Raw genomic sequence first — 22168 nt, forward strand, 5'->3', positions numbered from 1 at the left:
TGAGCACCCCACCCCCACCCTCCAGAAGAGGGGTTCAGCACTCGTACGAAGGCGGAGGGAGGGGACTACCCCGTCGAAGCCCTTCTGCTCCATCGGCACCTTCGGGCTCGGCCGCGGGGGCCAGATCGCCGCCGCAGCTTCCCTTCCCGCCGTGAGAGTTCAACCCCTCGATCCCCATCGACGGCCCGGGAAATGGCCGGCCCGACGGCCCGGGAAATGGTCAGCTCGTCCTTCCACACAAACGAGGAAAATCTGTGCTGAACCAACCGTACCACCACCACCGAGGCCAAAGTCAGGTGAACATTCTTTTACTCTGTTTACACTGGGGGAACTAGGCGGATCACTCCCGTGGCCAGGAAGACCTTCTTTCCCAGGACTGAGAGTGGACATGCAAGAAAAACAGAGTGCTATTCACACGAGCCCGGGGACCGGAGCGCTCCGACGCCAAAAGCGGGCGACGGGCCCCTCCACCCGCTTCCCGACTCTGCGGGTGGCGGGGGTGGTGGGGGGGAGTTAAGCTACAGGGTCAGAGGATTCCTTCCCCGACGCGTTTGGAGGCCGGCGTCGATCTTGGCACGTACGAAGAAGGGAGTACAGTGGATATACGGCAGCTAGACGGGGCCGCGGGCTGGGCACGTCCCGTGTAACGGGGGACCACGGACCGAAACCGAATCACGGAAACTCAACTCCGGGGAAAATACGCCACTGGGCTGGGCTGACACAAAACAACATTATGGACGAAGGCCGGACACCACGTGTCCCGGAACCACCGTGCCGGGCTTCCGGAGGGGCGGGGGGGGGGGGGGGGCTACTCGAATAGGAGATCCTCGTCCCTCTCTTCGGCCAGGAGGTTGGCAGCCTCCAACACCTCTCCCGCTGCTTTCCGTAGCTCCAGCTCCTTCTCTGTTTTCTCTTTGAGGATCTTCTTCTTCTCCTGGATTTTCTTTAACCTGTAGAGGAAGGAGTTTCCTTAGAAGCTGCTCACGGGTTCCAGGGGAGATCGCTTCTGCAGCCCCTTGCTTTGCTGTTCCAGCCCGTCCCCGTGGACCACAGGTCACCCGCTCCCCCCGTGCACACTGAGGATCAGCGAAAGCTTGTGTCCGCAAGGATCTCTGCGCCGGAGCCCTTTCAGGTCCGCGTTGGCCCTCGCACCTCTGGGCCGAGGGCCGGGCTGAACCGGCCCGAGCTCGAGCCGTCCGGGTGGGGCTGGCCTCCCGGGACCGTCGCGGCCCCCTCGGGTTGGTTGGGGTTGAGGGGAGGGGAGGGAGTACGGTCCGCCCACTAAAGGAGAATGACAGGCCATGCTGTCCCAAGGGATTTAGGAATGATCAGGAGCAGCTCCGGTCCCAGATTTCTCCCAAAGGGATTAGAAGCGTTGTATTCTATGTTCTAGCGCTCTGGCTCCCTCTCGGGTCGATAGTCCAAGAAGCCCTTTGGCTCTGAAGCTCCATTTCATTTCCCGGGGATGGGCCGGTAGCGACTGCAAGCTTACAGTCGTCACATCCCCCTCCTCCAACCTTGGATTTGGATCTCCAAATTTGAGAAGCAGCGTGGCTCAGTGGAAAGAGCACGGGCTTTGGAGTCAGGGCTCATGAGTTCAAATCCCAGCTCTGCCACTTGTCAGCTGTGTGACTGTGGGCAAGTCACTTAACTTCTCTGTGCCTCAGTTCCCTCATCTGTAAAATGGGGATTAAGACTGTGAGCCCCACGGGGGACAACCTGATTCCCCTGTGTCTACCCCAGCGCTTAGAACAGTGCTCGGCACATAGTAAGCGCTTAACAAATACCAACATTATTATTATTATTATTATCTCCGCGGCGGGCTCCCTCCTCTGAAATTCAGTTTCTGGCATTCACCTGAGTTCTGTTTTTCACTCTTTGCCCACCACCACTGTTTCCCTTTTAGACCGGGTCTAGGGCAGGTTAAAAAAAAATGGAGAGAGAATCTCCATCCTGGAAGACCGCTCCAGCTCCCTCTCAAAGCAGCTGCCTGAAGTGAGCAAGCATCCTGCCTCTCCATTGTTATACTTCACTTTCCCAAGCGCTTGGTACCGTGCTCTGCACCCAGTAAGCGCTCTGTAAATCCAACCGGATGAAGGACTGAACGAACCTGTGGCGCCAGGGCCGTCACCACTCCGTCTCCCCAGCCCGCCCGGTGACACGGAGGGACGGGGGCTATCGGGGCCCAAGCGGCTGAGTTTCCTCCTGTCCCACCCTGGGAGCAGTGAGCGGCGGGGGCGGCCGAACGCAACCGCCGGAGGCAGGACGCCAGCATCACGTCGGCCGACGGGACCGGCGGCTCGTGCGACCCGACGGCCGGGTCCCAGTCCCGCCGCCCTCGGTATACCCTGGGTGACACCGTGGCTCACCTGTAGAATTCCTCACGCTCTCTCTCATCCAGCTCGGTGATGATGTAGGAGAGGGTGCGCTCGATCCGGGGGATGATCACTAGGACGAGAGAAAAAGTCACTGCCGCTCGCAAGGTGAGGCGTCATGGGCGCCTCCGACGGCCCCGCCCTGGCCCACGGATGACCGTCCACGGCCACTGTCATAACTTGCTCCTTGCAGCAGAGCCCATCACGCCACGGGAGAAGCTCACCCGCCTGACACGGACGGAGGTGGCGTCAAGTGCCACCGTCACGGACCACCAACCACAGCCAAGTGAACGACGGGTGCCTCCTCTTTGGCCGGTCACTGTCCCTCGCCCGGGGGCCTCTGGGCACCCCGAACTCTGACCCGTTCACCGCCCCAGTGGCTTCAATTCTACAAAGCTGCCCGGTTTGCTGCTTTAAAGTGAAGCCTCTCCGGAGGGCCGTCACCCAGATGGTTCTACCATTACGGAACCGAAGTTGGCTAAAGCACGCTGGCTGGGACGCCGCTGCAGCACCTGCTTCCCGGAAGGCTCGGAATCTGCCGGAAACAGTGCTCCCGGCAGGGGGGATGGGCCCAAACCAGTGGCAGAGGGGCCAGAGCCTCGGAGACAATGGCGCCGAGCCCAGGCCTCCACCCGCCGGGCTTCTCGGGCCCCCTCCCTCTGTGGGTCCAGCAGCTGGGAACCAGAACGGAGCTTCGGATTCAACTCTCCCGGGCCGAGTCCTGACTCATCATCTGGGACTCCCGCACCTCACTTTCACCATTTCCCAACGGGGCCGATGCCGGTTCTCTCCTGGCCGTGCAAGGATCACTGGAAGGGAAGACTAATCTCCTGGGGCAAAGTGGGGTATGGAACAACAAAAGCTATCCCGTATGATGGGCGCTAAGTAAAGGGAGTAAAGATGGTGGCCAAGGACAGGCCTGAAAGGACAAATGAGGAAGTGGGAAAGGACCGTTCAGCTTGTGCAGAAAGCCGGAGGCCCGTCCGGACCAGATCCCACGTGTGGCGCTCCGGGGAATCATTTCGAATAATGACTATGGTATCTGTTACGCGCTTACTATGTGCCGGGCATTGTACTCGGCACTGGGGGGGAAACGAGCGAATCGGGTTGGACCCAGTCCCCGCCCCGTGTGGGGCTCACAGTCTCCATCCCCATTTTGCAGATGAGGTAACTGAGGCCCGGAGAAGTGACTTGCCCAAGGTCATGCAGCAGACAGAGTGGCAGAGCCAGGATTAGAACCTTTTGACTCATGCTCTATCCACTATGCCATGCTGTTTAGAAAAGCCCGAGGAGCAGAACAACTATAAGGTGAACCTGTATCTACCCCAGCGCTTAGAATAGTACTTGGCCCATAGTAAGTCCTTACTAAGTACCATAATTATTATTATGAAGAGGGATCCCTGAAGGAGGAAAGAAATGTCCATCTCCCTATTCCATGCTCCCACTGGGAAACAGGACAAGGCCCCGGGGTCCCGGGATGTCCCACGGGCATCTAGCTCACACTCACCATGTTCGATGGCATTGACACGCCTGTTGGTGATTTTAATGGCTTCATCCAGCGTCACAAACGAAGTCTGCAATCAAAGAAAGGCGAGCAGCGAATGTACAAAGAAACCCAACCAACTGGCCCATAGGTCCTGCAGAACAGAACCTGAGGCGTTAGGTCCCGAAGACCAACCTGCAGCTTCTCAGGCTCCTCAAAATGAGGAACTCCGAGCCCCCAAGGGAATTCTAGGAGCTGCGACGGCCTGCCCAGATAGAATCTCGCCCACCACAAGTGGAGGGGGGCGCGGGGCAGGGGGCTCGGATCCTGAACTTAGCAAGGGTGAGCAGAACAGTCGGCAAAGGTTTTCACCACGAGGCCAGTCCCGAAGGGAACCTAAAAGCAGACGGAGCAGGAGCAGCGTGGTCTAGTGGATAGAACACAGGCCTGGGGAGTCACAAGGACTGGGATTCTAATCCTCTTCTGCCACTTGTCTGCTGTGTGACCTTGGGCAAGTCACTTCACTTCTCCATATCTTAGTCTCCTCACCTGAAAAAACGGGGATTATTAATATTCATTCGATAGCATTTATTGAGCGCTTACTATGTGCAGAGCACTGTACCGAGCGCTTGGAATGGACAATTCGGCAACAGAGAGAGACAATCCCTGCCCAACGACAGGCTCACAGTCGAAACGACGAGCTCACGGTCTAATAATAATGGTGTTTGTTATGTGCTTACTATGTGCGAAGCCCTGTTCTAAGTGCTGGGGGAGATACAAGGTTATTAGGTTGTCCCAGCTGGGGCTCACAGTCTTAATCCCCATTTTCCAGATGAGGTAACTGAGGCACAGAGAAGTGAAGTGACTTGCTCAAAGTCACACAGCTACCAAGTTGGCGGAGCCGGGATTAGAACCCACGACCTCTGACTCCCAAGTCCGTGCTCTTTCCACTGACCCACAGTGACTGTTCGCCACATAAGAGACGCAGACTGTGTCCAGCCCGATTATCTCGTATCTGCCCCAGCGCTCAGAAGAGTGCTTGGCACACAGTAAGCGCTTAACAAGTACCTTAAATAGAGGCTCCAAGGATCAGCCATAGCTCGGCATCCTCTCCGCGTGCTGTCGCTCACCTTCTCTCACTTTTTAAGCAGAAGAGGCCCGGGGAACAGGAGGTGGGAGGTGAAAGTGGGTGGCGGGGCTGGGGAACACCGGATCACGGGCCGGCAAGCAGGCGCCCGGCCCGCCCTGGCCTGCCCCGGCCGGGCAGAAGTGGCTGGTGGTTGAGCTGGGGCTACTTCCAGGAGGCTTTCAGAGTCAGTAGCCTCCCAGCTGCCGTGTGAGGGGCCTCACCCGGAAAACGGGAGCTCTGGGGGCCTGAGGGTCTGCAGGCAACTACCTCCGTCCAGCCCGACCTGGTCCCAGACTGTAGCCTATCCTAGCCTCCAAACACAACAGCAGGAGTCGTGGAACAGAAGGGTCAGGGAGGAATCTGCAGATCAGTCTGCTCAGGTGACCAAGACAAGCACCAGGGAAAAACACCAAAAAGCAACATAGCCTAGTGGATAGAGCAGGGGACTGGGAGTCAGGAGGACCTGGGTTCTCATCCCAGCTCTGCCAATTATCTGCTGGGTGGCCTTGGGCAAGTCGCTTCACCTTCCTGGGGCTCAGTTAACTCATCTGGAAAATGGGGATTAAGACTGTGAGCCCCACAGGGGACAGGGATTGGGTCCAAGCTGACTACCTTGTATCTACCCAGTGTTTAGAACACTGCCCGGCACATAGTAGGCGCTTAGCAAATACCCTAAAAAAAAATTTCCAGCCATTCAGTGACCAGTCCGGCTACGAGGCAGCTCCAGGCTTTGCTTCCAACTTACCTGCAGCGAGGCCAGTTCGACCAGCAGCTCCACAGCTTTGGCATAGTTCCTCTTCAATTTAGCCAGCTGCTCCCCGCCTCTGGCCAAACCGGTCAACTCGTAACCTGAAAGGACCAGTCAGACAACATTCTTGCCACTAGGTAAGAACAACTCGCCCCACCTCAGTTCAATTCCGGGGAACGGAACAGCCCAGACGGAGCAGCCCAGAACTGGGAGTCCCAGACAGGCCGAGACCCGCCCTTACCCAAAGCGCTTCCAAAAGGGAAGGCCCAACGATTATTCTGGGGGGAAGGGCCGCTGAGAATGCACTTGCGCGACGTGGAACAGCTGCCCGTGCCTTTCTGGGAACCGACTGACAGGAAGTGGGCAAACGCTGTTTCTGAATCATTTATTCGGACTGAAAGCCCCTCGAGGGCCGGGATCGTGCCCATCAACTCTACTGTCCTCTCCCAAGCGCTAAGGAGAGTGCTCTGCAATCGATTAATCAAATTTACTGAGTACAGTAGCGTGGAGCGCTTGGAGATCAAAATATAACCGAATTGGTAGACAACTGCCTACGACGAATTTACAGTCGAGAGGGGGATCCCCGACAGACATGAATATAAATAAATACATTCCGGGAATATACAGAAATGCTTTGGGGCTAAAGGAGGGGTGAATAAAGGGTGCAGATCCAAGGGCGAGGGAGACACAGAGGGGGTGGGAGAAGAAACGAAGGTTTAGTACTGAAAGCTTCTAGAAGCACGAGAGAAGAGGATCATGTAGTACTTACTATCCCCTCCTTCTTGATAGTGTTCGAACACCGGCAGGGTGACACCTGTCCAACATGAGAAGTTTGGTTACTTTCCCACAGATACATCTGGCTCATTTCACAAACCAAAGTGGCAATTTTGTTAAAAAATCTTGAAACGATGAGGTTTTCTGTACCTTAAAAATCACTTCTGAGAAAGTTTATCTGTGAAACAGGGAAGCAGTGTGGCTTATTGAGAAGCAGCATGACACAGTGGATAGAGCCCAGGCCTGGGAGGCAGAGGGTCATGGGTTCTAATCCCAGCTCCGCCACTTGTCTGCTCTGTTACCTTGGGCTTAACTTCTCTGGGCCTCAGTTATCTCATCTGTAAAATGGGGATTGAGACTGAGCGCCCCACATGGGACAACCTGAATTCCTTGTATCTATCCCAGTGCTTAGAACAGTGCTTGGCACATAGTAAGCGCTAAATAAATACCATAATCATCATTATTGGAAAGAGTACAGGCCTGGGAGTCAGAGGGACTGCGTTTTCTAATCTCAGCTCCGCCACTTGTCTGCTTGTGGCCTTGGGCCTGTCATTTAACTTCTCCGTACTTCAGCTGCCTCATCTGTAAAACAGGGATTTAATCTTTCCTCCAATTTAAGACAATGAGCCTCATGTGGGACAGGGACTGCGTCCAACTTGATTACCTTATACATATCCCAACGGCTTAGTACAGTGCCTGGCACGTAGTAAGCGCTTAACAAGTACCATTTAGAAAACAAACAGAAAACGCCCCCAAAAAACTGGTCTCGCCTCAGTGAAATCCTGCCTTCACAAATCTCTCTTTCTCGCTACCAGGCAAATATCTCTGGTAGAGAAGATGGCATAGGTTGCCGTTAAAAGTTAAATGTGGGAAAAACAGATAAGTGGACTTACAAAGAACAAAGACTTACAAATATAATGGTCCCAAATGTAAAAAATTCAGGACCTGTAGCCATCCCTGGAATATTCCTAAACCTTTCCAGGGGGACTCACGGAATAATGTTTTTTGTGTCTATAGAAGAGGTAAGAAGAGTTACCAGCCACGTTATCTTTCTTTGCTCTGATCTTCACTTGAGCTTTGTTCACATTCTGAATGACTGTGGTACTGCAAAAGAAGAGAACACAGTCATGGCCTCACTTAGAGAAGCAAAATCTTCAGTAATCCACTCTCGCTCCAGCTCTTAAATCAAGAGATTTGTCAGAATCGAGCAGCCACCAAGAAGAACTTTGAGGATAGACAGATAATAATAATTTTGGTATTTGTTAAGTGCTTACTAAGTGCCAGGCCCTGTACTAAGCGCTGGGGTAGGTACAAGCTACTCAGGTTGGACATGGCATCAAGGTCTTAATCCCCAATTTACAGATGAGGTAACCGAGGCACAGAGAAGTGAAGTCACTTGCCCACGATCACTCAGCAGAACAAGTGGCAGAACTGGGATTCAAACCCAGGTCCTTCTGACTCCCAGGCCAGGGGTCTAACCACTAGGCCACTGTGCTTCTCCAGGATTGCCCAGCATGGAGGCCAGAGTGCTGCATGTGAGAATTACCCCCACAAAAGGAATCTGGCATTGAGACATAAATGCTCGGGAAATGTCTAGTGCGCTTCCCACCCTCAGCAGACATGTCTGGGATGGGTACTGCTTCCTAGGCCTCTGAAGCCAGCTTCTCCGCTTCCAGGAATCGGATGGAAAACGTTTGATTCCGCCTCCCCGTACGCCGCTCCCTCCCTCCAAAATCTGATCGACGGCAGGCAAATCGAACAAGTACCTCACTGCTCCCTTGCTCTGGCTCTTGTGTCTTTGATGCATCTTCTCGGACCCTTCGGGCAAGACGAGGGAATCTGTGATTCCACTCTAGACTATACTCTTTGTTGGCAGGGGACGTGTCTGCCAACTCTGTTGTATTGTTCTCTCCCAAGTGCTCAGTATAGTGCTGCGTTCACGGTAGGCGCTCAATAAATACTACAGGTTGACCGAACGATTGACCTTCCTCCACTGAAGCTCTTCTTGTTTTTCTTTCCTAGGGAGCTTAAGTCCAAATTTGGAAGCAAGCAGTTACTCTGCTAGGGTCACTAGTCCCGAGGTTCAATGACACTTGAAGACTTCCGTAGGCCATCCCCAGGGGTGACATAGGAACCCGCACAAGCTGCCGGAGCAAGGCCCGGGGCGGGATCACGCCGGTCCAGGGAGGGGAATGGGATAGTTTCATTCCTTAAACTGCTTCCCCACCCCGAACCAAACCATGGGTCACTGGGAGTGGTTTGCTAAATCAACGGTATTTGAGCACTTACTGGGAGCAGAACATTGTACTAAGTGCTTGGGGAAGTACGATATCAAAAAAAAAAATTGGAAGACACCATTCCTGCCCTCAAGAAGCTTACAGTCTAGAGGAGAACCGTCAAATCCCCCTTTCACACCAAGGGGTCCAAGAAGGCTGCATTGAAGACATGACATCTTCCTCGGTTAGGCCCTCTTTCCCCGACTCCTCCCTTCTGCGTCATCTATGCGCTTGGATCCGTACCCTTTGGGCGCTTGGTATTCACCCCACCTTCAGCTCCACGGCATTTATGTACGTATCCATAATTTATTTATATTAATGCCTGTCTCCCCCTCTAGTCTGCAAGCTTGATGTCTACCAACTCTGTTGAACTGTACTCTCCGAAGAGCTTAGTACGGTGCTCTGTACACAATGAGTACTCAATATATTCCACTGATTGACTGACTGATAGTGGGGAAGAGCCATACCAATATAGGAAGGGAATCCAAGACCTAAGAGCTAGCAATCACCTGACTGGGCCAGCAGGGCCCCATAAATCACAATTTAACAATCCCAACTTTTTTTTGGTGACCGTTTCACCTTCACATGCAGGCAAGAGAATGCTGAGTGACACAGTCTCTTGCCCACTGTGGGCAGGCAATGAGTCTGTTGATTGTTATAGTGTACTCTCCTAAGTGCTTAGTACAGTGCTCTACACGCAGTAAGCGCTCAATAAATACGATTGACTGCTTCAATTAAGCAGGCCTCGGGAGGTCCCTGCTGAGACCAGTAGCCATCTCTAGGGCTGAGCCTGATGTTCGGGCTCTCTGTCCGGAGGGCAGTGGACTGGTTAGGAAGCGGCATGGCCTAGTGGATAGAGCTACGAGCCTGGGAGTCAGAAGGTCATGAGTTCCAATCCCAGCTTCACCACCTGTCTGCTGTGTGACCTTGGGCAAGTCACTTTGCTTCTCTGTGTCTCAGTTCCCTCACCTGTAAAATGGGGGTTAATGGAGTGAGGCCTATATGGGACAGGGACTATCCCAGCACTCGGAACAGTAGTTGATAGTATGCGCTTAACAAATACCATAATTATTATTATTAGGACCGGTAATTCTGACGGAATTGTCTGTCTCACCTGAAGTCCCCGGCTGTGAACTTGGCCTCGGCAAGTGAGAAGGCAGCTTCTCGCATTACCTCGCCCATGAGCATCTTGGTCTACGGAGAAGGGCATCAAGAAAAGGAGAGACTTTATGTTCCCCGCACCTCGTCCTCTTTCGACGTCCCGTGAAGGTGACAGCTTTGGAGCTAGGCACCCCAGATCGGCTCAAATATTTACTGGGAATCGACACGGCCAAAAGACTTATTTCCCATTTAATTTCCATTGTTTTAGTGCGCTGTTTAACAGGTTTGGTTTGGATCTTCGGAAATACTGTGAGGTTTACAAATCGGTCACTTACACACCCTCCACAATAACGAAAAGAAAAGGGAGAATGGCTTAAATGACTCACTATTAACCAATTTCCCACCTATTCTTCCACCTAGCCCATGACCCAAAGTAGCACAAATGCAGTGCTTTATCTCCTCCTTTACCCTCTCCATCCTCTAGAGCTGCTAACTAGCAGTGAAACGATCCAAGGAAAAAACAAAATTGAACGGGTGTAGAAGCAAAAGACCCAGAGAGCTAGTCTGGAACAACTGACTGAAGAGGAGGGGACAATGTGGCAGGAAGTTTGAGGGGGTGGGACCCTAGGGGCCATGGCCACTCTGGGCTTGGCATATGGGGTGGCACCACTGGCTTCATCCCTTAGTTTTCCCGGCAGGAAGGGAGGCGTAACTAGAGTGCCCCATCCCTGGACTTCATAGAGAATCTGATGACGAACCCAGATGGGCGGCTCCGCCTTTTGCCCCCCACCCCGTTAGAAGGAGGAGGGGAAGAAAGAGGAGGGGGAGGAAGAGGGAGAAGGAAGACGAGGAAGAAGGGGAGGCAGAAGGAAGAGGAGGGGGGAGAAGGAGGGAGCAGGAATAGGAGCAGGAATAGGAGCAGAAAGGAGGAGCAGGGGGAAAGAGGGGGAGGGGGAGGAGGAGAGAGAGAAGGCAGCAGTGGCAGCCCCTCTGGCCTTCAGTGATGGCAGTCAAAACCCCTGGCTAGTTCTGGGGCCTGGTGATGAGCCATGACCCTGACATCCCCCCATCCCGCCAAACGGGGGTTGTAGAAGGCTCAGGATTCAGCACCAGAGAGCACCCACCGGAGCCCCTAGCTGAGCCCCTGACAAACTGCCAGGCCAAATTCCCAGCCACCTGCAGGCACAAAGGGGCCTCCGCACCACCCGCTGGGGATCCGAACACAAGGCGCCAGTTTGGCTCCACTTCCAGCCCCCTTCGGCTCCAAGGAACAGGAGAACCAGCCCACCCTGCCAAAACGCTGTCGGACCTGAGACGAAAGGTTAAGTATTGACAATTTCAGCACGGCGACGGCATTCTACTATTACGATATCTGTTCAATGCTTACTCTGCCGAGCACTGCCCTAAGCACTGGGGGAGAGACAAGATAATCAGATAGGATACAAATCTACAAAACTCCCATGCAGCCGGCGCCCCGGGAGGGGACCGGCACCGACACCAATGAAATCATCCGCTCTTCTACCCAGACACCATCGGCAAGGAAGAGGCCGACTCCAACCTCAATAATCTTCTTCAGGATCTGCCGAAATCGAAGAGTCAAAGCGTCCGACTTTTTCTTCAGAAGGTTGCGACCAGTCTGGGCTCCTTTCAAGCGAGCCTTCATGATTGTCTGGGCCCTAGGGAAGAAATCAAGAATTAGACATTTCTCTCTGTCACCTAAAAGGCACGTGAAGAGGTTCAAACATTTCCCTCCAGAAGCTTTAACCCGGCTGTGCATTCTCCACTGAAACACTTGCCTTAGCACTGACTTTTGCCCTCACAGCTAAAAACTGAGACAACGTGCGCTTAGTACAGAGCTCAGCGCTTAGTACAGTGCCCCACACCCTGTGAGCGCTTAACAAATACCATTATAATTATTATTATTCTGTGGTCCCACTGTTCTACTAAGGGGTTTAGTACAGTCCTATACACCTTGAGGGAACCCAGGTTTTACTGTTGGAAAATCTATCTTTGGGTATCTGGGATCGTTGTGGGAAGGGAATGTGTCTATTTATTGTTATTTTGTACTCTTCCAAGTGCTTAGTACAGTGCTCTGCACAGAGTAAGCGCTCAAATATGACTGAATGAATCAATCAACAGGAATTGCTCATCTAATTCTAATTATGGTCCTCGTTATGTGCTTATTATATGCCAAGCACTGAACTAAGCGCTGAGGCAGAGACGAGATAATCAGGTTGGACACAGTCGCCGTCCCACAATCTAAGTAGGAGGAAGTAGGATTTAATCCCCATTTTACAGATGAGGAAACCAAGGCCCAGAAGTGACTTGCCCACAGTCACACGAAAACAAGTGGCAGAGCAGGAATTAGAACCCAGGGCCTGTGCTCCTTCCACTGGGTCATGCTGTCTTCTGAAACGGGAATGTTGGTTAATGAGACAACTAGGATCTTAATAATCATAATTTATTGTTCCACAGATTGCAGCCTAGCGGATAAAGCACGGGTCCCGAGAGCCAAAGGCCTTGGGTTCTCACGCCAACTCCGCCACTTGCCCGCTGCGTGACCGTGGGCAAGTCACTTCACTTTTCTGTGCCTCAGTTTCTTCCACTGCAAAATGGAGGTTCACAACCTGTTCTCCCTCCTACTTAGACTATGGAGTCCCATGTGGGACTGGAATCGTATTCGGTCTGATTAACTTGTATCTCCCCCAGGGCTTAGAACAGTGCTTGACACATAGTAAGAATTTTCCCATATGTAAAAAGGTGAAAAAAAAATTTTTTTTTAAATCCCAAAACTTTGCTGTAGCACTAAGCCAAATTCTTGTGAAGACTGTACACTCACTGTGAGCAGGGAAATAGCATGGCCTAGTGGCTAGAGCCCGGGCCTGGGAGTCAGAAGGTCATGGGTTCTAATCCTGGCTCCATCACTTGTCTGCTTTGTGACCTTGGGCAGGACACTTCACTTGTCTGCCTCAGTTACCTCATCTGTAAAATAGAGATTGATACTGTGAGCCCCATGGGACAGGGACTTCGTCCAACTCAGTTGGCTTGTATCCACCCCATCGCTTACTACAGTGTCTGGCACATAGTAAGTGCTCAACAAATGCCATTATTACTAAGCACTGTTCTAAGCACACAGTAAGGGCTCAATAAATACGACTGAATGAATGAATGTCTGTTTATAATAATAATAAAGATATTTGTTAAGCGCTTACAATGTGCAAAGCACTGTTCTAAGCACCGCGGTTGTACTGTACTCTCCCAAGCTCTTAGTACATTGCTCTGCACACAGTAAGCACTCAATAAATATGACTGAATGAATGAGGCAGATTAGCTGAAAAGGAGTTTAACAAGAACCTCCACAAGGGACACTAAGGCTAATTAAATATTTTTCAAAACTAGGAAGTCAACTAGGGAATAAGTGACACCACAGAAGTTCTTTTTTTTTTTTCTTAAAAACGGGAAGGTATTAGGGAGTTTCCACCTCTCAAACTGGATCAAAATAGTAGGACATGGAGTACCGTAGACCAAATTAATAGAGTAGACACAAGCAAATCACCGGAGCAGCTTTGAAGGAATTTAGAGGGCAAATGGTGGGACTCCTGACCAGAGCATACAACATATTACAAATGCCTGGCAGATTGCCAATATAAATTCTACTAATAAGAGGTCCAGAGATCACACTACCAATCCCCGGCATTTATTTAGTGTCTGTGAGTGCCAAGCCCTGAATTAAGTGCATGGGAGAGTATAATAAAAGCAAGACACATAATCGAATGGATATATAGATGAACCCTTCAAATTAGTTGTAAGAGTATTTATTAAGCACTTAACTGTGTACAGAGCCCTATACTAGGCAGGGCCCATTTATGGCCTACGTGACTGAAGTGCAGCGTTTCTGTTCTTAATGTTAGGATCAACAAACACCGAACAGCACATTCTTTGGAGGAAATGAGAAGGGAAAATCATGCCTTGTGCTGGACTAGATGGACAATGGGGAATTAATGACCATAGTAGAGTTAAACCTCAGGATCTATATGCAATATGTGCCTCATAAATGTCGACGCATTGTGACAGACGCATTTTCCCACAGAGAAATGAAATTTGTGAGTTTCCTGTTTCTGACCCAGTCCTCACAGGAAAATTCAAAAGTACAAAGTCCACTACAGACCATTCTACGCCAACCCCCTTGCCTCGTCCCTTTCCCTACACCATTCTTGGGGTCTTTCTCAATCCTGTGCCACCTCGTCTCCTCAGCCCCCTCTCCACCCTACCCACCCTCCAGTAAAGTTTTTTTAAACTGGGGACTTGCACAATCTCCGCGCAAGCCAGGAGTCACCTCTGCCGTTTTCGGCAGAGAGAGGGCAGAAAAATATTAGCAGGGATCCCAGCTGGGACCCCAAAAGTCCCTGAATTCTTGCCCCACTTTCTCGCCACAAACTGTAGGGGGTCAGATTTCTGCCCCGGGAAATCTCAGTCCCTCTCATTGTTCTCTGTCAACTTGGAGTCACTGAGAAGTGGTAATGATAATGATAATAATAACTGTGGTATTTGTTAAGCTCTTACTGTGTGCCAGGTAGTGTACTAAGCGCTGGGACAGATACAAGCAAATGGGGTTGGACACAGTCCCTGTCCCACATGGGGCTCTGAGTGTTAATCCCCATTTTATAAATGAGGGAACTGAGGCCCAGAGAAGTGAAGTGACTGGCCCAAGGTCACACAGCAGACAAGTGGGAGAGCTGGGATTAGAACCCAGGTCCTTCTGACTGCCAGGCCCGGGATCTATCCACTAGGCCAGGCTGCTTCTCGGTAGCTTTCACCAACTCAGAGACCAGGGGTCCTTTAGCCCAGAAGTATTTAGGAGCGGAAAACAGACAGCAGAGACTCTCCAAAGGGACTCTTTAAGTTCATCAAATGCCCCACTGAAAGCAGTTCAAAAATGGGAAGTAGGAGAGAGGGAAGCGGATGAATTGGTTTCTTTCATTTTGGCCAAAGACAGCTAAGGCTCTTACGTACGTACAGCGCTTATGTAATCTTTAATTTCTTTATTTATATTAAAGTCTGTCTCCCCCTCTACACTATAAGCTCACTGTGGGCAGGGGAAAGTGTCTACCAACTGTGTTATACTGTACTCTCCCAAGAACACTGCTCTGCACACAATACAATGGATCGACTGATTTGGGTTTAATGTATTGTGGTTGTTTGGAAGCCAGGGTACACTTAAATATTTAGATCCTCAAGAGGTCTTTGACAAAGTCCCACACCAAAGACTTCTTAAAAAATGGAGAAATCATGAGACTAGAGGAATATTCTACCACGAATGGAAAACAGGCTAACAAATATAATAAAGCTATGTAGAATAAAGATAAAATACCATTATTATTAAAGATGTGTAACTTAACATGTCCAAAACAGAACTCCTTATCTTCCCACCCAAACTCTGTCCTCTCCTTGATTTTCCTATCACAATAGACGGTGTCACCATCTTTCCTGCCTCACCAGTCTGTACCCTTGGCTTTATCTCTCTTATTCAGTCCACATATTCAATCTGTCTCCAAGTCCTGTCCGTTCAGCCTTCACAACATTTCTAAAATCCACCTTTTCCTCTCTGTCCAAACTGCTATCACATTAATCTAAGCACTTATCCTACCCCCCCGATTAGTGTGATCAGCCTCCATGCTGACCTCTCTGCTTCGGGTTTCTTCCCACTCCAGGCCATACTTCACTCTGCTGCCCAGATCATTTTTCTGCAAAAACGTTTAGTTCATGTTTCCCCATTCCTCAAGAACGTCCAGTAGTTGCCCGTCCACCTCTGCAACAAACAGAAACTCCTCGCCATCGGCTTTAAAGCGATCCATCACCTTGCCCGCTCCTTCCTCACCTCGCTGCTCTCCTACTATAACTTAGCCTGTAAACTTCGCTCCTCTGATGCCGACTCACTATACCTCAATCTCACTGCCAACCTCTTGCCCACGTCCTTCCTCTGGTGTGGAACGCCTTCCCCTCTTCATATCTGACAATTACTCTCCCCTCCTTACTGAAAGCCTATCTCCTCCAAGAAGACTTCCCTAAGCCCTCATTTCCTTTTCCCCCTCTCCCTTCTGCGTTGCCGATTTGCTCCCTTTATTCACCACCTCTCTGGCCCCAGGGCATTTATGTTACACACCTGTAACCGATTTATTATTATGGTATTTGTTAAGTGCTTACTATGTGCCAGGCACTGTACTAAGCACTGGGATGGATACAAGCAAACTGGGTTGGACACAGTTCCGCGTGGGGCTCACAATCTCAATCCCCATTTTACAGATGGGGTAACTGAAGCCCAGAAGTGAAATGACTTGCCCAAGATCACACAGCAGACAGGTGGCGGAGCCGGGATTAGAACCCACGGCCTTCTGACTCCCAGGCCCGTGTTCTACCCACAACATCATGCCGCTTCATGTTACCGTCTGCCTCCCCTCTAGACTGTCAGCTCATTAGGGGCAGGGAATATTATATTGTTATATTGTACTCTCCCAAGTGTTTAGTACAGTACTCTGCACACAGTAAACACTCAATAAATGCCACTGATTGAAGTAGTTAAATTTCCAAGAGCTTAGTGTTAAGGCTGACAAATATTTTTATAAATGATCTGGAAGACAGAGTGCAGAGTGACATTTTCAAGTTTCAAATTGACATTAAGCTCTTCTTGATGGTAAAATGGCTTGCTCTTGAGCACAAACTGCCAGAAGGCCTAGGAAAAGCTTAATGAGTGGGCATTCAGAAGCAAGGAAATGAATCCAAGGAAAATTAACCCAAACTACCCTTCAAGATAAAGAGCTCTGAGCTGTCACATCCTAGGAAACATTTAGGAGTCGATCAGTGACTGTTCCCGCAAAATGCTGGATGTGTTACAAAATTTAATTTAACGGAGGTTCTGATAGATATCTATATGGGTGTCTGTTTGTGTATGTGTGCGTCTACATGTAGATATATATCAACCAGGATACAGTTACATTTCAAATACGCTGTGCAGTTTTCAGGGTCACTGCATTTTGGGAAAGACATAACAGAGCTGGAAAAGGTAACGAGAAAGGTAACTTCAATGATCAAGCTTGTGGAGCGAGCTTCCTATCAAAACACTCCAGAAAGCGTAGGACTCTTCAGTCTGGAAAGACAAAAGGGGACATTACTGAAGCCTATGAAATCATGAAGGGTGTGCGCAAGGCCAACAAAGACTTGTTGTTCGCCAAATGTCACAAGATCATGATTAGGGGCCAAACCGCTGAAGCTTCAAGGTAATAGGCTCAAACAAACCTAAAAATTAAAAAAAAAAAAACAGAAGGAAAATACAGCAAGTGATAAATATTTGGAATTCATTATCAGAGGCAATTGTGCAGACAAAAAATCTCAATGGGTTCAAAGATAATTTGGATAAATCTAGGAGAAGAGATTACCAGGCAAATACAATAGGAATGTTTGAAAGTTCGAGGTGGTGAATCCTTGATGAAAGTTAAGCATTTGCAAATACAGGGGCTGAGACACACCAAGCATCTTTCCTGATATATTTAGAATGTAAGCTCACTGTGGGCTGGGAATGCGTCTGCCAACTCTCTTATATTCTCTCAAGCGCTTAGTAAAGCGCTCTGCACACAGCAAGCACTTAATAAATGACTGACTGACTTAACTGGACCCCAAATTCTAGGCTGAATGGATCGGTATGGTGTTTCACTTGATCTTGGGAAAACGGCTGAACCCCAGACTTCCCGAGAAAAAGTGAAAGGCACAAGAGATTGTTCTCTTCTATTCTACAATCAATCAATAGTACTTAACTGAGAACTTACTGTGTGCAAAGCACTATGCTAAGTGCCTGGGAGAGTTACGAGACACGATCTCGAGATCGTCAAAAACTTACAGTTCAGCAGGGGACATGAAATAGCTTACAGAAGGAAGAAGTGGAAAAAAAGTGGATACATACAAAAGTTTCGGGGGTAGGGTATGAAAATGTGTGTGTAGAGAAGAGCTGGGGGGGGGGGTGTCTATATAAGAAAAAAATCTATTTGCATTTTTAATAAGACCACCTGACTACGGGCCAGCTCCCAACCCTGAAAAGACTAAGCCGCCCCAGGTGTAACCATCTAGAGCTAGTTCTGTTTCCAGCTTGAGCAGGAGCGCCTGGGCTGAGTGTGTATATTCAACACAATACCCTGTTTACCATCAAGAAAGGCGGAACCGCTTCAACAGATTACTTAACTTTCTATTGCCTGGGACTACCGTGACGCTAGAAATGATGCTGACTAGCTTTCCTAAGAGTTAAGCTCTAAGTTTGGGGGTAAAGGCTTGTAGTTTGGTGAAGAAATCAGTTAATTCCTCTGACGAGTTCACGGAGGGCTTCCTAATGGGTCTTGGGAAGAGAAAAGCCTATCTGGCTGGTGATATTTCACCAAGAGAACAGCAGGGAGAGTGCGACACTGACACCGTGCTGGGAAACTGAAGCCTACACAAGGAAATCTGTGGGAGCCTGGGGCCTGAAATTCTGACTCGGAAGATTTATTTTATTAGTCTGGAGATGAATCTCTGCTGGGTAGCATAACCCTCGGTGGGTTTACAACATGAAAAGTGACAAATTCTCAGTCCCCTCCTGGAGGGCAAATATGTCAAAGCAGGCAAGTAAGCAGGTTCTCATGACAGAACTGCTAGCTGAAAATATACATAATATAATCTAAGGACGGCTTTTCTAAGCATATTTGACATTATCCCTAAAATGAGCCAGATTCATTCCGAGATGCTTCCTCTATCCACTTCCATCTGTTGCTTTTCCTGACAACTGACTGAAAGCACCAAAATCAGCAATTCAGTCAATAGTATTTATTGAGCGCTTACTATGTGCAGAGCAATGCCAGGACATGCTTAACAAATCTGAGGAGTCTACGCAACAGAGCAGCCACTCTTCACAAGCTTGACGGGCGCAACTCTGTAGAACGGCCTAAGGGTCTAGATCTAAATAATTATAACAACAACAACGGTATTTATTATTAAGTGCTTACTGCGCTAAGCCGAAGAGCGTTCAGAAAGGACACAGTCTCTGTCCCACGGTCTAAAATGGGGGAAGGGAGAATAAACAGTTCATTCCTATTTTTACAGATGAGGCACAGAGAGGTTAAGTGGTTTGCCCAAGGCTACAAAACAGTTGTGGCCAAGGGGGCTACCGGTCCTGTGTTATTTCCAGTAGACCCCGCTGACCTTCAAAGGCAGCTCTCCCCTATGTCTCTGGGCAGCCCAAGTTACTTCTAAAAATCCCACTGTTCAGCTGTGATTACAGTCTTGTTTCCAGCTACTTCAAAAACATCTGACTATATGACAAAGTGTCTGCTGCCCGATCCTGGAAAATGTAATAATGCTCCGAGATTAAATTACTTGATCGAGAAAGCAAGCCCATGCAACAGTTTCCATGGGCATTTCCCCCGTAAAGGAAGTTCAAATGCATTTGGCTCTATGAAGGAACATTAAAACGCAATCTGAAGGTCAAGGGCATACCTGTTAAATGACCCTAATTCAGTAGCAATCTTACATATGAGTTAAAGGACCAATTTAGCTCCATTTTCCCAATTTACCCAAATTCTCTTGCAAACGTGGGTAACCCCTGCAGCCAAATAGGGCATTAGTCCCCCAAAGAGATCCCCTAATGATTGAAAAAGTTTGGAAGGGGGGAATATAGGCTTGCCCTCACCGAACTGATTTTGGGTTTAATGGGGGGGGAGGGGGGTGTGCAAAAACCCGCAAATGACTCTGCGCTCAGGCACAAAAACTTCAGTATCCGGTTTTTATTATTCCACCTATGATCAAACGGAAGAAGAGAGTCTAACCAGATCGTCATTCATTAATAACGTGGAGTAAAAGTCAAAAATCCCTGTCTTTGAGGAGCCCACAAATGACAAGTGGACTCTCCCAAATGCTTAGTACAGTCCTCTGCACCCAGTAAGTGCTCAATAAATGCCACTCACTGATCGACTCAACACGAACTTTTAGAAATCATATCTTTCCAGACCGTCCCATCTCCCCTACATTTGGGGTGCAGACCGAGGGGCTGCCTAAGAGAGCCTCATAAACTTGGGCAACCCCCGGGATCTGGGGGCTCGGGCACACTCGAGCCGGCCTTCCTGAGAAAGGAACCGCTGGATCCCCTGGACCTGGAAGATGGGGGGCTTTATAAGCGCATGACTTAGCGGCAAGAGCCGGGCTGGGGAGCCAGGGGTCCTGGGTTCTAATCCAGGCTCCACCATATGTCTGCCGTGTGACCTTGGACAAATCACTTCACTTCTCTGTGGCTCAGTTGCCTCATCTGTAAAAAGGGAATTAAGACTGTGAGCCCCACATGGGATCACCTGATTACCATCCATCTACCCCAGCGCATAGAACAGGGCTTGGTACATAGTAAGCACTTAACAAATCCCGTAATTATTATATAGATATTTATATTAAGCTCTTACTGTGAAACAACTCGACTAGACTATGGGCCAGATGCTATACTAAGTGGCTCAGTGGAAAGAGCCCGGGCTTGGGAGCCAGGGGTCATGGGTTCGAATCCCAGCTCTGCCAGTCGTCAGCTGTGCGACCGTGGGCCAGTCACTTAACTTCTCTGTGCCTCAGTTACCTCATCTGTAAAATGGGGATTAACTGTGAGCCTCAAGTGGGACAACCTGATTACCCTGTATCTCCCCCAGCGCTTAGAACAGTGCTCTGCAAATAGTAAGCGCTTAACAAATACCAACATTATTATTATTATTATTACAGTGCCTGGTACATAGTTAAGCACTTAAATGCTGTAATAAAATACTAAGTGCTAGGGGAGATCCTGTAGACTGTGAGCTCGTTGAGGGCAGGAATGCATCTGCTGTTGTACTGTACTCTCCCAGGTGCTCAGTACAGTGCTTTGCACACAGTAACGACTCTCTGCCACTTGTCAGCTGTGCAACTGTGGGCAAGTCACTTCACTTCTCTGGGCCTCAGTTCCCTCATCTGTAAAATGGGGATTAACCGTGAGCCCCACGGGGGACAACCTGATGACCCTGTATCTCCCCCAGCGCTTAGAACAGTGCTCGGCACACAGTAAGCGCTTAACAAATACCAACATTATTATTATTATTAATAATAAAATGGGGATTAACTGTGAGCCTCACGTGGGACAACCCGATGACCCTGCATCTCCCCCAGCGCTTAGAACAGTGCTCTGCACAGAGTAAGTGCTTAACAAATACCAACATTATTATTATTATTATTAATAAAATGGGGATTAACTGTGAGCCTCATGTGGGACCGCCTGATGACCCTGTGTCTCCCCCAGCTCCTAGAACAGTGCTCTGCACATAATAAGCGCTTAACAAATACCAACATTATTATTATTAATAAAATAGGAATTAACTGTGAGCCTCAAGTGGGACAACCCGATGACCCTGCATCTCCCCCAGCGCTTAGAACAGTGCTCTGCACATAATAAGTGCTTAACAAATACCAACATTATTATTATTATTATTATTATTAATAAAATGGGGATTAAGACTGTGAGCCTCCCGTGGGACCACCTGATGACCCTGCATCTCCCCCAGCGCTTAGAACAGTGCTCTGCACAGAGTAAGTGCTTAACAAATACCAACATTATTATTATTATTATTAATAAAATGGGGATTAACTGTGAGCCTCCCATGGGACAACCTGATGACCCTGCATCTCCCCCAGCGCTTAGAACAGTGCTCTGCACCTAGTAAGCGCTTAACAAATACCAACATTATTATTATTATTAATAAAATGGGGATTAACTGTGAGCCTCAAGTGGGACCACCCGATGACCCTGCATCTCCCCCAGCGCTGAGAACAGTGCTCTGCCCCTAGTAAGCGCTTAACAAATACCAACATGATTACTGTCTCTATCTGTTGCCGATGTGTCCCTTCCTAGCGCTTAGTACAGTGCTCTGCACCTAGTAGGCGCTCCGGCAATACGAATGAATGAATGATTGAACGACTGAATGACCCCGCCCCAGGCGCGGGCTCTAACCACTAGGCCGCGCGGCCTTTTTCGAGGCCGGGACTCACATCCGCGAAGGGAAGATCTCGATCCGGTCCTTCCCCGACATCCCGGCGGTGGCGACGCGGGCCTGTCGCGACGCGGGCCTGTCGCGACTCGGCGCCCGCCGCCGCCGCCGCCTCAGAGGGAGCCCGTCAGCCGGCCGGCGCCACGTGACCGCGCCCCCTTGGTGACGCGTTTCCGGTTCCGGTAGCGGCGCCCGGGCCCGAGGTGGGAGCGGGGAC

General features: G+C 49.8%; 1 protein-coding gene across 1 annotated transcript; it reads right to left on the reverse strand.

Annotated features, from left to right (window-relative positions):
- Positions 1-292: 292 nt before the first annotated feature.
- ATP6V1D (ATPase H+ transporting V1 subunit D) lies at positions 293-22063 on the reverse strand. Its single transcript, XM_007662760.2, has 9 exons — positions 21953-22063; positions 11445-11562; positions 9900-9979; positions 7546-7613; positions 6505-6549; positions 5733-5836; positions 3883-3949; positions 2370-2448; positions 293-950 (listed from the first exon to the last, which is right to left on the reverse strand). The coding sequence occupies exons 1-9, from the start codon at positions 21991-21993 to the stop codon at positions 809-811; spliced, it is 744 nt and encodes a 247-aa protein (XP_007660950.1). The 5' UTR covers positions 21994-22063; the 3' UTR covers positions 293-808.
- Positions 22064-22168: the final 105 nt, after the last annotated feature.

The sequence above is a fragment of the Ornithorhynchus anatinus genome, chromosome 1 (genome assembly GCF_004115215.2).
Source record: "Ornithorhynchus anatinus isolate Pmale09 chromosome 1, mOrnAna1.pri.v4, whole genome shotgun sequence".
Lineage (NCBI taxonomy): Eukaryota > Metazoa > Chordata > Mammalia > Monotremata > Ornithorhynchidae > Ornithorhynchus > Ornithorhynchus anatinus.